The following is a 13,258-nucleotide window of genomic DNA, read 5'->3' as shown; positions in this document are numbered from 1 at the left end:
TTACAAATACCTGATCCCACCTTGTAATTTGTTTTGACAGTTATATACAACGTTGATAAAACTGTAGAAGAATGTACTATTTTGCTGTGAGGAAACTATGCAATTTGTAACCGCTAGAGGGCAGCACAGGTCCTGCGATACGTGTCTATGGCGCGCGGATACCCTTGATTCTATTAACCAAACTAAAACACAACCAATAAAAACGTGATTTCAACTAATAAAGAATTGTAAGGCAGCCACATGTTCTAATCACACTTTAGCCTCCTCTCTGTAACTGTTTTATTTTTAATAATCCGGAGAGGAAGTCAGGCGACTATCTCTCCGCGCGCGCCTCAGAGTATTTAGTGGGCAGAGAGGGAGAGAGCGTTGGAGAGAGTGCGCGCGCTGGAGCCAGTCTGTTCATTGGTCTCTGATGCAGCAGCCACCTCAGCATGGGCTTTTGCATCACCTCGAGCAGAAACTTATTCCGTTTAGACTCTTAACTAAACCGACGAGATGAACAGAGAAGGGGACAAAAGAGTCACGTCTCGGGGCCACAAGCAGCAGAAGACTCAACAACCGCTCGGCATTCAGAAGAAGAAGAGTGATGTGACTTCTAAAGAGGTGCGCGACTCTTCAGCCTCTCAGGGGAAAGTGTCACCCGCGGGCCCCACGGCAGGGAGCCCCAGCGGCCCCGCAGCGCACAGGAAGCTTTCGGACGCGAGCAACACCTCAGAAGACCTCTCTAAAGACTCGGGCTGTCTGTCTGCGAAGCTGTCCTCCTCTGACAGCGACACCGAGTTAAGCTGGATAGACGGGAGAGCTTATGAGAGCCCAGACAGCGAGGGGAAAGAGGAGACGGAGGCTGAAGTGGAGGCCCCCAAGCCGGGTTTGTTTCACTCCCCTGGGGGCTACTTGGAACTGATCATGGGGGAGACAAGCGAGGACCTGTCCAGAGAGGTGGAGGATCTCAGATCAGAAAATGAGTACCTCAAGGTAAGCCGATAAGATTTCATTTAACCTGAGTCTGACTTTATAAAATTCATATATATCCATATGCTGCTCTAAAGGTCAAAACCATTCACATATTACATAGAGAAAGCTTTCATGATGTTGTCTTGACATCTAGATTTTGTAGTTATATTTTCCCCCAATCTTAGTATTTTAACTGTACATTTTTAAACAACTCTTCAAACAGCTCTGTTACGGTTTAAGTAATGTGACTTCATAGGAAAATTGTAAACATTTCAGTTTACCATTCTCGATTTGTCGATTTGTTATGAGTGTATGTGTATTTAATATTTGGTCCAAATTATAGTAAGTGTTAGGTCTCATATCGCTCTGACCTTTATGCAAGAAGCTTGAGGTAGGCACTGGGTCCTCCTGACCAAGAAGGGTCTCTTCTGCAATGGGAGGCATCATACTATCTGGAGCAGCCAGTGAGTGACCACTCTCACTGCTCCAGACATTACCTCAACAGAATGAAACAATGCTTCAAAAGTCAGAGGACACATTTCACTATAGCTGTTGTAATCAGTGTTTCTCTGGTGGGACTCGGGGCCATATGAGTTTTATTCACTTTAATTCCGTAGTTTATTGCGCGCTGGTCTCACATCAAAATTAGTGACCAGTCCGTGTGTTGCTTTCAGGACGAGTTGGAGGAGCTGCGGTGTGAGATGCTGGAAATGCGGGACATGTTTCAGGAAGAGGAGGTTTTTCAGTTGCAGCAGTTACGGCTCCAGCTGGACCAGGCCAACAAGACCTGTCGCATCCTGCAGTACCGCCTCCGGAAGGCAGAGCGGCGCAGTATCCGAGTGGCGCAGACGGGACAAGTGGACGGGGAACTTGTCCGATCTCTGGAGCATGACATAAAGGTAGAGCGTTAATCAGCATTAATCTGTTTTACATTTGATTTTTGAATGACTTGGACTTGTTGTGAACGCTACTTATAGTGACAATCATGAAATAATGGAAAATGGTCAAGTGTGTGACAAATGAGGGGTTGAGTGTTAGTTATGTGTCTTCCCCAAGGACTCAGCAACATGATTCCCCTCTAGGGGCTGTAATCAAGGTCAGTGGGCGTCTGCTCCTTCAGCTGCACTACAGCTGACCCAAATCAGAATTATTTCTTCTCGTGATAATCGTGACTTTGAAATTCGACATCGTGACATTCCCTGTGAAAACCCAATAGCCTGCCAGGAAACCACTCTGAATCACTCCCATTCCGGCGGCCAACATCAAAGTCTATTGTCGTTAAGTTCTGTCTCATTTCGCACACTCCACAGTGATTGCCTTATGCTTACAAATAGCAGTAAACTCTGTAGAGTCATGGCTGTTTGCTGTGTGGAAAGTGCTGCCTGCTGTGGACCTCAAGCCGCAAGAAATTCATTAGCTCCAAATGTCTTCATCATGTGCTCTGTTTATATTTGTGCCATACAAAAGTGTAATTATGTGGTTAAGTGTTGCGCATGAGTTGCAGATCTCAAAGCACGGTAATCTTGCTCAGACCCATGTCAGGTCAGTCCACATGCCTCTGTGGTCTCAACTTAACTAGTTTTCCTGAGAATTCCCATAAGCACTGCCAAACCTTTGCCCTATCATACTCACTCCTTTTAATGTGCACTACTGAGTGTGTCACTGAGTTCTTATTCTGATTTAGCTTGCAAATATGTGCTGCTTTTTCAGACAGGAAAGTGATTCATAGAATTCGTAGCACATTTAACACCAATGCACAACTTTGTTTACAGGTTGCGAAAAGTGTTTCACTCCGACTGTATAATGAGCTGGAAGCGGTGCAGAAGAAGAATTCGCAGTTGGAGTGGGAAAATGAGGTGCTCAGTGAAAAAACCCAGGAGCTGGAGGTGGCCAAGCAAGTGTTACAGGCCGAGGCAGAGAGGGCCAGGGAGGTAAGATCTTACACCAGCTAATTCTGAACTAAGACCCGGGAGTAATTAGCCTAATCCTGCATGAAGGTATAACAACAACAGGCTTGGAGGGAAAGAAAATCAAGGACACACACAGACGTATTTTTTCTCTTCTTTAAAGAAGTTAAATAGGCATAATAGATTACGAGAGCTTTATCCACAACTCCATCCCTGAGATGGGACGCCTCGGCGCCCACAGCTGCACTCGCCCAGTTGTCCAGTGGAGCCTGATGTCATGTGACACTTGAGCTGATATGAGGCGGGGCAGCTGCCGGGCTGGTCCGGTATGTGGATGTCTCAGCCTCAGGCACAGCTGAGGGTTAAAGGAAAGGGGTTAAACCAATGGCTATGGTGCCACAGATTACAAAAATAGACTTAAGCATTCTCTCTTTCTGCTTTTATTAAGCCAGCCTAAATCTGGATCATTGCATTACATTCATTGTGCTCTGGCACACTGACCTACAAATATCAAAGAAAACACACAGAAACTTGCTCTCAGAGCAGAGAATATTCAGGACCAAGTTATTTAATTTCTTTGTACTTCATGCTGCTGTTCCTTCTTCAATTACTATTTTGTTTGGTCTGGAGACACGTGTAGGCCTAGTATTTAATCTGGGATTCAGTCTTTTGGCAGCCCAGTATGATCCACTCACCGGAGAGCTGCTAGTCCCTCTGATCCCAACAGAGCAATGGGAATCCACTTAGATTATCTAATCTAGAAGATCAGAAAATTGTGCAAATGAACTACAAAGTAACTAGCATTAAAGTCTGTGGACACAACAAAGCGACACCTCACAGGAGCATAATGACTGAAGATACAAAGGTTTGTTTCTGTTTTGTCTATATTGTACGTGTAAGATGCACAAACATCAGGACATACAGTGTTTTGCACAGTAATTCCTATGTTTCAGTTGGAATTTCTGCTCTCTTCATGGGCTATTTACGCAGCAGTATCCTGTCTTATGTGTCTTGAGCGCGAGACAATGCCATAGACAGGCGTTTACATTCCTTTCATACTCAGACTTAAGCACTGTTGTTCTCACACAACTATTATTACTGGCTTTGCATTTTACAATCATTCAGAATAGTATATTTCTTGAAAGAATTCATATTATACAAATGTTTTCTCCTAGAGCGCTGTCAAAAAGAAGAGCACGAGATCTTCCTCCGGTAGAGCTGAGAAGAGGCTCTCTCACATAGAGGTATAACGGTTTAAAACAGCACGTTTTAATGTATAATTTAAACCATACAGAAACTAATTATGTGCAATAACACGTGTCGGCGTCTCGTGCAGGATGACAGTGCGGATCTCAGGTGCCAACTCCACTTTGCCAAGGAGGAATTAGCCCTCATGTGCAAAAAGCTCACCAAGTTGGTATCGGAAAGTGAAGGCATGCAGGGCGAGCTGACCAAGTACCGCTCGGCTTATGGGGACGTCCGCCACGCCCCGCTGCCTGACAGCCATCACAGCTCCGCCCGCGCCCGAGAGGCAGAGGTCAAAAGTCACTTAAAACTGGTGGAGGAGGAGGCTACGCTGTTGAGCCGACGAATCGTTGAACTGGAGATGGAGAATCGCGGTTTGAGAGCAGAAATGAGCGACCTACGAGAGAAGACGGGAAATGGCGGAGAGGAGGATGAGGACGTAGAGGAGGCTACACCAGAGCATGACAGAGAGTCGCAAGGGCCAAGGGAGCAAGAAAAGGATGAAAACGCTAAGCTGCAAAGTGCCACCGAGTCATTAACTTCCGAAGGGCAAATCTCGACGTGTGACATCACTCGAGAGGGTCCCGTGGGTGGCGAGTGGGACCCCTCGGACAGTCTGGAAGGCGGCGAGAACAACAAAAACCAAGACGGCTATTTCAAACCACTGTCACGTAAACACAGCGAAAACCTGCTGGCGCTCCGAGACCACTCCTGCATTCTGAGCTCGGCCATCCAGCTGGTGATGATGCCTCCGAAAAACGGGCACTGTTCCTCCCCCTCGTGCACCTACGCTTCATCGACAGAGCAGGATTTGAAGAAAACGCACTGCTTTCTCCCAGGGCCTTTAAACGAAGCCTTGGAGTTGTTTCAGACCATGCTGCTGGCTTTCATCAGGAGGGTGGAGGCTCTACTGATCGGGGAAGAAGGCCATGTTTGGCAGCCGACCGCGTTCACTTTCCTCGCTGGAGAAAGTGCAGGCGACATGCAGAAGTCACTGAGTAAACAGGAGTGTGTGGAGGACCTGCGCACTGCGGAGGTGAAGGAGAGGGCCTGGCAGTCGAAACAGGCGGCTTTAGCACAGGCAGAACCCGAGCACCGCTGCAGGGATCCGAAAATGCAACAATGCCTTCAGATCCTGTGGCTTCTGCATCAGTGGTGCCAAGAAGAAAATGAGGTAGAATTTAAAGATGTTATTCAGGGTTTATGATCCAAAAGGCAGACGTCACATTCTTGTTAACTTCACAGGAAAGCTAAAATGGTTCACTTGTTTAACATACTTTTCTTATTTTTCGCTTTTGGGACAATTTGCCAAAAGTTTCAGCCCACTCTCTCTCCCATTTCAAGCTTGTTGTACAATTAAATAAAGTAATCGGTGGAAAAAAACACATACCCAAATATAGCAAAACACTTATACAAGCTCTGTTTTCCACTTAACAACATATAGTAATGTAAATTTGTGAATCATTTCAGTTAAATTGGTTTATAACCAGAATTTTCAAGCTCAGTCTCTTTATCAATAGAATTTGATGCCAGATGAAAATTAGATGGGATTAAGGCAGCTTTATTTAAAGTGCATATGACACATTAGACACAATTTATGCTGAAATATAGTTAACACAATTATAGTTAAGATTTTGCTAAAGATTGTACCCGGCTTTCTTTAATTTCGTCATTTTTGTGATGTTTATAGTTTCACTTCCATATCGGACACTGACAGGAAGTGACATAGAAGAAGGCAAATCATTTTAAACTATTGCCGTGCCAACCATGTTAAGTCAATGGGAAATGTGGGAGTTAAACTGCTGTGGAACGTCAAGTTGTCTATGTCACTTAAAGTCAGCAGCTTAAAAATACAGAAAAAACTTCAGTCCAACATTTCTTCATCAAAATGGCTCCTTCACTGAAACAAAATAATAATTGACTCTGTGCATACCTTCAAATCATGGAAACGCCGCCTAAGATGTGACTTCCTGTTTCGACCCAGCACACCAAAATAAAAGCACCATCTTATTCATTAGTTCAACTTTTTTTCTGCCTAACTATTAACAGACAAAACACCTAAAATGTGTGTATTTAATTATATTCTTGCAATGTTGCCAAGTACCTGCTGAACTAATCAATGAGATGAGCTGTGTGCTTTTATTTAGGCGTGCTGGATCAAAACAGGAAGTCACTTCTTGAGCAGCATTGTTATGATTTGAAGTTATGAACAGAGTCAATTATGCAACTGAAGAACTTGCAATTGATGTTATTCAATAAATAAGTAGCATTTTCAAAAGCATTAAAACATTGTCATATGCTTAAAAAAACAGCAACATTACATTATTTCAGAAACTATTTCAAAACTGTTTTTAGATTTGAACAAAAATCTTAAGCAATTATTTTTTTTCATCAAAATATGTCTAAACAGTAAAAGTTATATGGAAAAACATATTTTTTTGCCTCTGTTAGTCAATCCCAGTCTGATGGTAGACCTTAAGTGATATTGCAATATATTGTAGCTTCTTGTGATGTGGATATTGATGAAAAAATGAAAAAAATGAATTGGTAGATTTGACTCAGAATGTCACTTGTGCCCTGCAGATCCTCAGCCCACGTCACCATAAACCTTTCACTTGCACTAAATATTTATCCACCTCTTTTATACAGACCACAAGCCAAACTGTGTCCGAGCTCAGTGGATTGTTGCGCGACGCGGCTGCACAGCTTCAGGATGAGCCGATGAGATTTGACAGCGAGTCCAAGGCCACGCGGGGCACGGCGGCCGAGGTGAGCGTGGTGTTTACACTGGAGGCATGTGTCCCCCCCTGCTGCTGCTGTGGCCCGGCGACAAAGCGCGAGCCAAGGAGGTCCGAGTGGCGATCAGCAGCGTAGGCTTCACGAGAGCACTCAACCACGCACAGTATTTAGGCTAATCCACTGAAGGGGCTACGGCCAAACAGGACAGCCACGTTTAAGTCTATGGATGCAAATTTCAAACTGATTTTCAGCATTGGAAAATGGCAGTAGGATGGAAATAGCACGGTAATAGTGATAACAAAACTGCTCTAGTTTCATGTATTATCCAAAAAAATACTAATGTTTCTTGGTTATGTTACGCTTTATTTATCAAATCATGAAATTGAGAATTAAAGTAGAATGGCAGGCATGTGTTCTGTTTCATGAATCATTTCCATTAACCATGTTGTTTCACTCTGTTTTAAACTCAAGGTTCAGATTAAAGGGATATTTCAGGATTTTTGACATTTCCTAGTTATCCAGAGTGTTGTTGATTTATTCATGCAGTTGTTATATTTGAAGAGTTCAGTGGCGCTAGGCTAGTGCTAGGCTAGCACATGTCTATGGTAACTAGAAGCCTGCATTAAAAACCTCTTCAAAATCATCGGCTAGTCCTCCAAACGTTGCCATATCTGATTTGTAGAAAGCTCCTTTGTGAATTCCACATGTAGTAATGCTGACCTCAGGTAAACAAACTACTGTAACCTTAGCCTGATAAACCACACCCACTTCTTTTCTGCGCGAAAGAAGGTGTAGACAGGGAAAAGTATGGCAGAGCCAGGCAACTGTAGCCTAGCAGATCACTCCGCCGCTGCATAGCTTACAACCAGGAAGCTGATGCTGCTCAAATACAAGTTCTTTTAAATGCAAAATGGTTGTATTTCAAAAATGATTCAGTCAACACAGATATTTATATTGATAGTCTGGTGTTATCAGTGATTTGCCTCAGGTGCACTGTGCTTGGGTCAGACTGTTTTAAATGCAGGCTACTAGTTACCATAGACATGCACTAGCCGAGCACTAGCCTAGCGCCACAAAACTATATAAGGACAAATTATATATATCTGCAGAAATCAACAACACTCTGGATAACTAGGAAATGAGGCCCGATGTCAAAAATCCTGAAAGATCCCTCTAAAGTTGCTATTTTTTGCGACAAATCGCGCAAACCTAGCTTTTACTGTGCTACCAGATCAAGACATTTAATAAACAATACATTATCTATCTGCCTAATTGAAATATGTATTGAAAATGCACAGTGCACAAATGTACCAGACCCGAAATCAGGTCTTTTCACCGTTGTAAAACTAACATGTTTTCTTGTCCCACAGCTTGATTTTAGCAGTGTATTCGACAGTGAACCACCTCCTGCATCCTCCAGGTCAGTGCTGTTTACTTCAGCCTTTGTCCCTCGTTTAAGAATCTTCAGATGGCGCCTTATGTTTCACCACCTGTTCTTTTTTCTTTCACAGAACACATGTCTCCAAAGCGACGAGAAGTTATCTTTCTCTGTGCAACAAAAAGATAAAGAACTGGTGCTACACGAGCCAGGAGGCGGCCCAGCTGGACAGAGAGGACCGCGTGAAAACCTGGGACCACATCATCATGCCGCCCAGTTTCCCCGATCTGGACTTCGAGCAGATGGACTTCAAGAGGAGCCACACTGCCCCGGAGAAAACGTCTGTGCGGGTGTACTACAGCCCCCCGTCCCGCCGCAGAGTGCATGTGGCCCAGCTCAAGCTCAGCCCGGAGAGAGAGAGGGAGTCCGTCAGCAGCCCCTGGTTCACTCCGCCCTCGTCCTTCTCCAAACTCGCCCTGGACTCCAACCTGAGCGACGACATGAAGGAGATCACCGCCAGCTGGAGGCATCCACAGGTACAGGGGTCACATGAACATAGTGAAATCCATCATTCACTTGAATTCACACTGTTCATAAACAGAGTCATTGATTTATTGAAATAACAAGTGACTAATTTGTATTATTTAGATTTTATTTTTTTTTGACACAAAATACTCTTTAGCCCTTAATATTCTTTATTCAGAGGCCCACTTTACTTTATCCAAAACAGGACTCAAAGGTTAATAGACGACAATAATAGTTGCAGCCACAGTGTGATTAACACTACCAACCTTACAGAATATAACCAGAAATATATAACCAAAAGCTGTGGAATCAGGGCCCCAAAGTGAGACCAATTCCGGTGCATCAACATGTTATTAGTGCAACTTAATATACTTAATACTATACTTAATATTTTACTTGGTTCACCGTTGTAACCAGTTGGATCCTCACCTTGGAAGTTGTATAGTGCTCATTTTACTTGTTACATTAATATTTATATACAATATGTATGTTTAGTTATTTGTATTAAATAATAATGTTGACATATATCCTATCCTTATTTTATAAGAAGAAGAAGGCCTTTTTTTTTAATCCTATATTCGTATAATTTCTCTGTTAGTCAACCTCTTTTCAGAAGAGTAGCAAACAGCAGATGATTTTAGAGCCATTTTAAAGTGATTTGTCTAATAATGTCCTGGTGCACATAAAAAACTAAAATATCAATTAAGAATATCTATTAATGTGACATTAAGGCCTCCTCTTTGCCGTTTCATTCTCATCTCCTCCTCATATCATTTTCACAAACATCGTGCTGCATTTTCCATACTTTTACCCACTAAATGGACACCAAACTGCTTATTTAGCCCACTGTGAGTTAAAACTGTTCTGAGAGAAAGAGCATAGAGTACGTGCACTACTCCCCCCGCGATACCACCCTCCTTGCGCTGCAGTCTGGGACTAGTCTAAGTAGGAAAAATGGCTGAACTACAGGACAACTCCTTCATTTTACATGATATTCTGGACGGGCTCGGGCACAAGATCTAAACTCTACGCAGTTCACGCATAAAATTCTTTAAATTAGCCACATCGTGTGGAAAACGGTTTATGACGGTACTCTTGATCATCCTTTAACCCCTTAACTCCCACCTGAACCGAGCACATTTTCTCCAGTTTGGCTTTACCCCAGTCCAAAAGCTTCTGAAAAAAAGCTGTGAAAATAGCAACAAAACTGAGACGAAAACAATGACGGAAATGTGACAAAAAAGTGAGAAAACATTGACAAAAAAGTGACGAAAAATTGATGAAAAAGTGGCAAAAAATTGATAAAAATGTGACAAAAAAATGACAAAAATGTGACAAAAAAATGACAAAAAATGACAAAAATGTGACAAAAAACGGACGGAAAAATGTGACAAAAAATGACAAAAATGTGACAAAAAATGACAAAAATGTGACAAAAATGTGATAAAAATGTGACCCAAAAATGACAAGAAATTGACAAAAATGTGACAAAAAATGGACAAAAAATGACAAAAATTGTGACAAAAAATGACAAAAATGTGACAAAAAATGGACAAAAAAATGACAAAAAAATGACAAAAAAGTTACAATAAAACCAAAAAAAATTATGGGAAAAAAATCTGATGACGTGAGGAAAAAGATCCTCTCGGTTCAGGCGGGAGTTAAGAGGTTAAAAAATACTGCACCTATATTCTATGACTCTGCTAATCCCGCTGTCTCTTTCCACAGGAGAAATGTGTGAACACGTCCTGCTCAGGTACACAGACCCAGACGAGGCCACAGATGGTGAGTGTGGCTCTGCAGACAGACAGCACCCAAGGGCCCGCGTCGACCAGGAGCCCGTCACGTGTCCTGAGCTCCCCTCTGTGCGAGCGCACTGCCCCCCTCTCCTCCCCCTCTGTGAACGGAGTCATCGGGCGGCCCAGAGCTGCGACCATCTCTCCCAAACTCCGCAGACACTCGTCCGCACTGCACTACTCTTCATCCTCCACTTTGTCCTCGTCCTCGTCGTCGTCCAGCAGAGACAGGGCGCTGTGGAGCCTGGCCCAGCAAAACCACAACGGACTCACATGGACGCGACAAACCAGTCAAAGAGTAACCGCGGGACAGAACCACAGCTCTGCGAGCAGTGAGCAGCCCGACCGGAAGCCCCCCATGAAGCACGCAGCGGCTAACAAGTGTGGGCTGGTGACAGAGTTCCTGCGTCGGGTGAGCGGGAGGGCGGACAAACCGGGGCAAAGCGCAGGGCACAAGAGCAAGAGCGGCGGCCTGAAGAACCTGGAGCGGGTCCCGACAGCGAGGCCGTCCGGGGCGCCACTGCAGAGGAGCGACAGCGTGACCAGGATCGTCAACCAGCGCTTCATGAAGCAGAGAGAGGAGCGAGCCAGTGGCCTGAGCCAGGGAGCTCGGCCGAACCCCGTCCCAGGAGAGGTGAGGTCCCTTGGGCGGCAGGGACACGGCCACTGAGCTGGGGATAACGTGTTTGTTTTCAGATTGAGACTCTGGGTTCTGGAGGGAAAAAACTATTCAAAGTTTTCTGTACGCTTTTCAATAATTGCAAGAAGTGAGAGTTGGAAAGATTGACGGTCGATGATCATTGCACCAATATTTTTATCTCTTAACCCCCACCTGAACTGACCACTGCTTTACCCAAATCTAAAAGCTTCTAGAGAAAAAGCGTTAAAACGACAAAACAAAAAGGACAAAAGAAAATGACAGAACATGCCAAAAAAAGTGACTAAAAGTGACAATTTTTTTTTTTTTTAAATGACAAGAACATGACAATAAAATGACAAGAACATGACAATAAAATGACAAGAACATGACACAAAAAATGACTGAAAAAGACAAAAAATGACACCATTCATTCACCAACAGCACATCACACAACAAAAAGTGATCATAGATCAAAGTAAAAAAATAAGGCAACAACGCGAGGAAAAAGATCAGTTTAGAGACATTTTGTAGTTTTCAAACGAGGCGTTACACTGGCCTATGGCCTTATAGCTTTTAGATTTGGGTAAAGCTGAACTGGATTAAATGCGCTCAATCAAGGTGGAGGTTAAGAGGTTAAAGCAAAGACAAATACTTGAAATCTATGGGGAAAAATGCTGGAAACTCGGAGCTGGTTTCAAAGTGGGCAGGACATTTTGAGCTCCATATCAGTAGTTCTCTAATTGTGGTACAGGTGATACAGTAGTTATTTGTTCTTTTTAATACCATACTTAGCCCTAGTCATTCAGCCCTGATTCAGCACAAAGTTTGGACTGGTATTGTCTGATTTTATTTCTGTTCAGATCGCCCACCACTAAATTCTTTCTCTCTTTTTGCATTGTTTTCAGGAGGCAAACTATGAATGCGGCTCCGGCGGCTCTTTGACTTTCTGTTTCTCTCGTCCGTCCCGTTCAAACCCGCGGACGACTCCACACCAGAGCAAAGTGCAGCCGCGCAGATTCACCCCTCCACACTCCAGCTGCGCGTGACCCCAGTGTGTTCATAAGGAGAGGCTGTCGAAGTAGGATTACATAGGAAGAACGTGCTATTACTGTATGTTTTATGTTGTATAATGGTACTTTACATAAGCTGCCTGGTTATGTTCATTCGGTGCAATTTATAGAAATGATCATGTTGTTTTAAAGTATTTTGATCAAGTATATTGATTTATCTAGTATTGTGTTGGCAAAAACATTTTTAATAAATGAATGATTGCATACTTGCTTTTGTTATTGTATCAATACATCGAAACCTGTCAACATTACAAGTCCCACTCCCTGCACAACTCTTGGCTGTTGCGACACACGCTTAAAAAAGAAAAAGTAAGCGCTAAGAAGTTAATAGGATAAGAGCTCGTCGTCTGCAGGGAGCACGTCCTTTGTCACCTATCATGCCAGTGACTTTTGATTTTTCTGATTTAAGAACAACATAGTTCCAGCCTTAATGAAATGTTATATGAGCCTTGATTTGCATGACATGACAGTAAATTCAATGCTTTATTTTTCCCACGCTGGGATCTGTAGGAGCATCTGAAATAGCTCTGTCTCTTCTGGCAGCTGTGATCAAGGGCACAGAGTCGCGCTGTGTCACGTTTCCTCTGGCCACACGTGTTCTAGCCTCATTTCAACAACAAACACCATGATGTAGGCTACCTCCCAGTGGACAGCAGCCCAGGTTAAATGATACTCTCTCTAAATAGGTCACTGCATGTAACAGTTACAGAAGTTGTGCAATTATGATGTTGCTTTTCTTCACATTTTATATTTTTTACAACACTATAATAACAAATTACCTAAATCAAAGAGCACAGTGGTTCCCAGAGTGGAGCCCGGGGCCACTGGGTGTGTCAGAGGGGGCCTCCCAAGCCTAGTCTATGAAACAAATACATTCAAAAAAATTCTATTTTTGAATGGAATTTTTTATGTATTTGTTAAAATGTACGACTTTAAATCGTATTTAACCCACTGTGATCGCTTTTTGTTTTTATGTCATTACAAGTGGAGTGAATTCTTGTTAT

The 13,258-nt window shown here is 43.3% G+C and overlaps 1 protein-coding gene across 1 annotated transcript; it reads left to right on the top strand.

The window, feature by feature from the left end:
• The first annotated feature begins 367 nt into the window (after nt 1-367).
• On the top strand, nt 368-12,361 carry LOC306964803 (uncharacterized protein). The gene is made up of 10 exons (XM_079558954.1): nt 368-975; nt 1,629-1,853; nt 2,727-2,885; nt 4,037-4,105; nt 4,198-5,280; nt 6,756-6,875; nt 8,216-8,265; nt 8,357-8,759; nt 10,477-11,178; nt 12,090-12,361. Exons 1-10 carry the CDS (start codon nt 496-498, stop codon nt 12,228-12,230), a joined length of 3,432 nt encoding a protein of 1,143 aa, XP_079415080.1. The 5' UTR covers nt 368-495; the 3' UTR covers nt 12,231-12,361.
• The last annotated feature ends 897 nt before the right edge of the window (nt 12,362-13,258 follow it).

This window comes from Gobius niger (assembly GCF_951799975.1).
Source record: "Gobius niger genome assembly, chromosome: 6".
In the NCBI taxonomy this organism is placed as follows: domain Eukaryota; kingdom Metazoa; phylum Chordata; class Actinopteri; order Gobiiformes; family Gobiidae; genus Gobius; species Gobius niger.
This window is presented reverse-complemented; position numbering and strand designations above follow the sequence as displayed.

What these genes read in the sequence shown, in the direction of transcription:
- LOC306964803 (XM_079558954.1), top strand. Translation starts at nt 496, where the DNA reads ATGAACAGAGAAGGGGACAAAAGAGTCACGTCTCGGGGCCACAAGCAG. An exon ending in AGGCAGAGAGGGCCAGGGAG is followed by an intron (nt 2,886 to 4,036) that starts GTAAGATCTTAC and finishes GTTTTCTCCTAG; the next exon opens with AGCGCTGTCAAAAAGAAGAG. An exon ending in GGTGCCAAGAAGAAAATGAG is followed by an intron (nt 5,281 to 6,755) that starts GTAGAATTTAAA and finishes TCTTTTATACAG; the next exon opens with ACCACAAGCCAAACTGTGTC.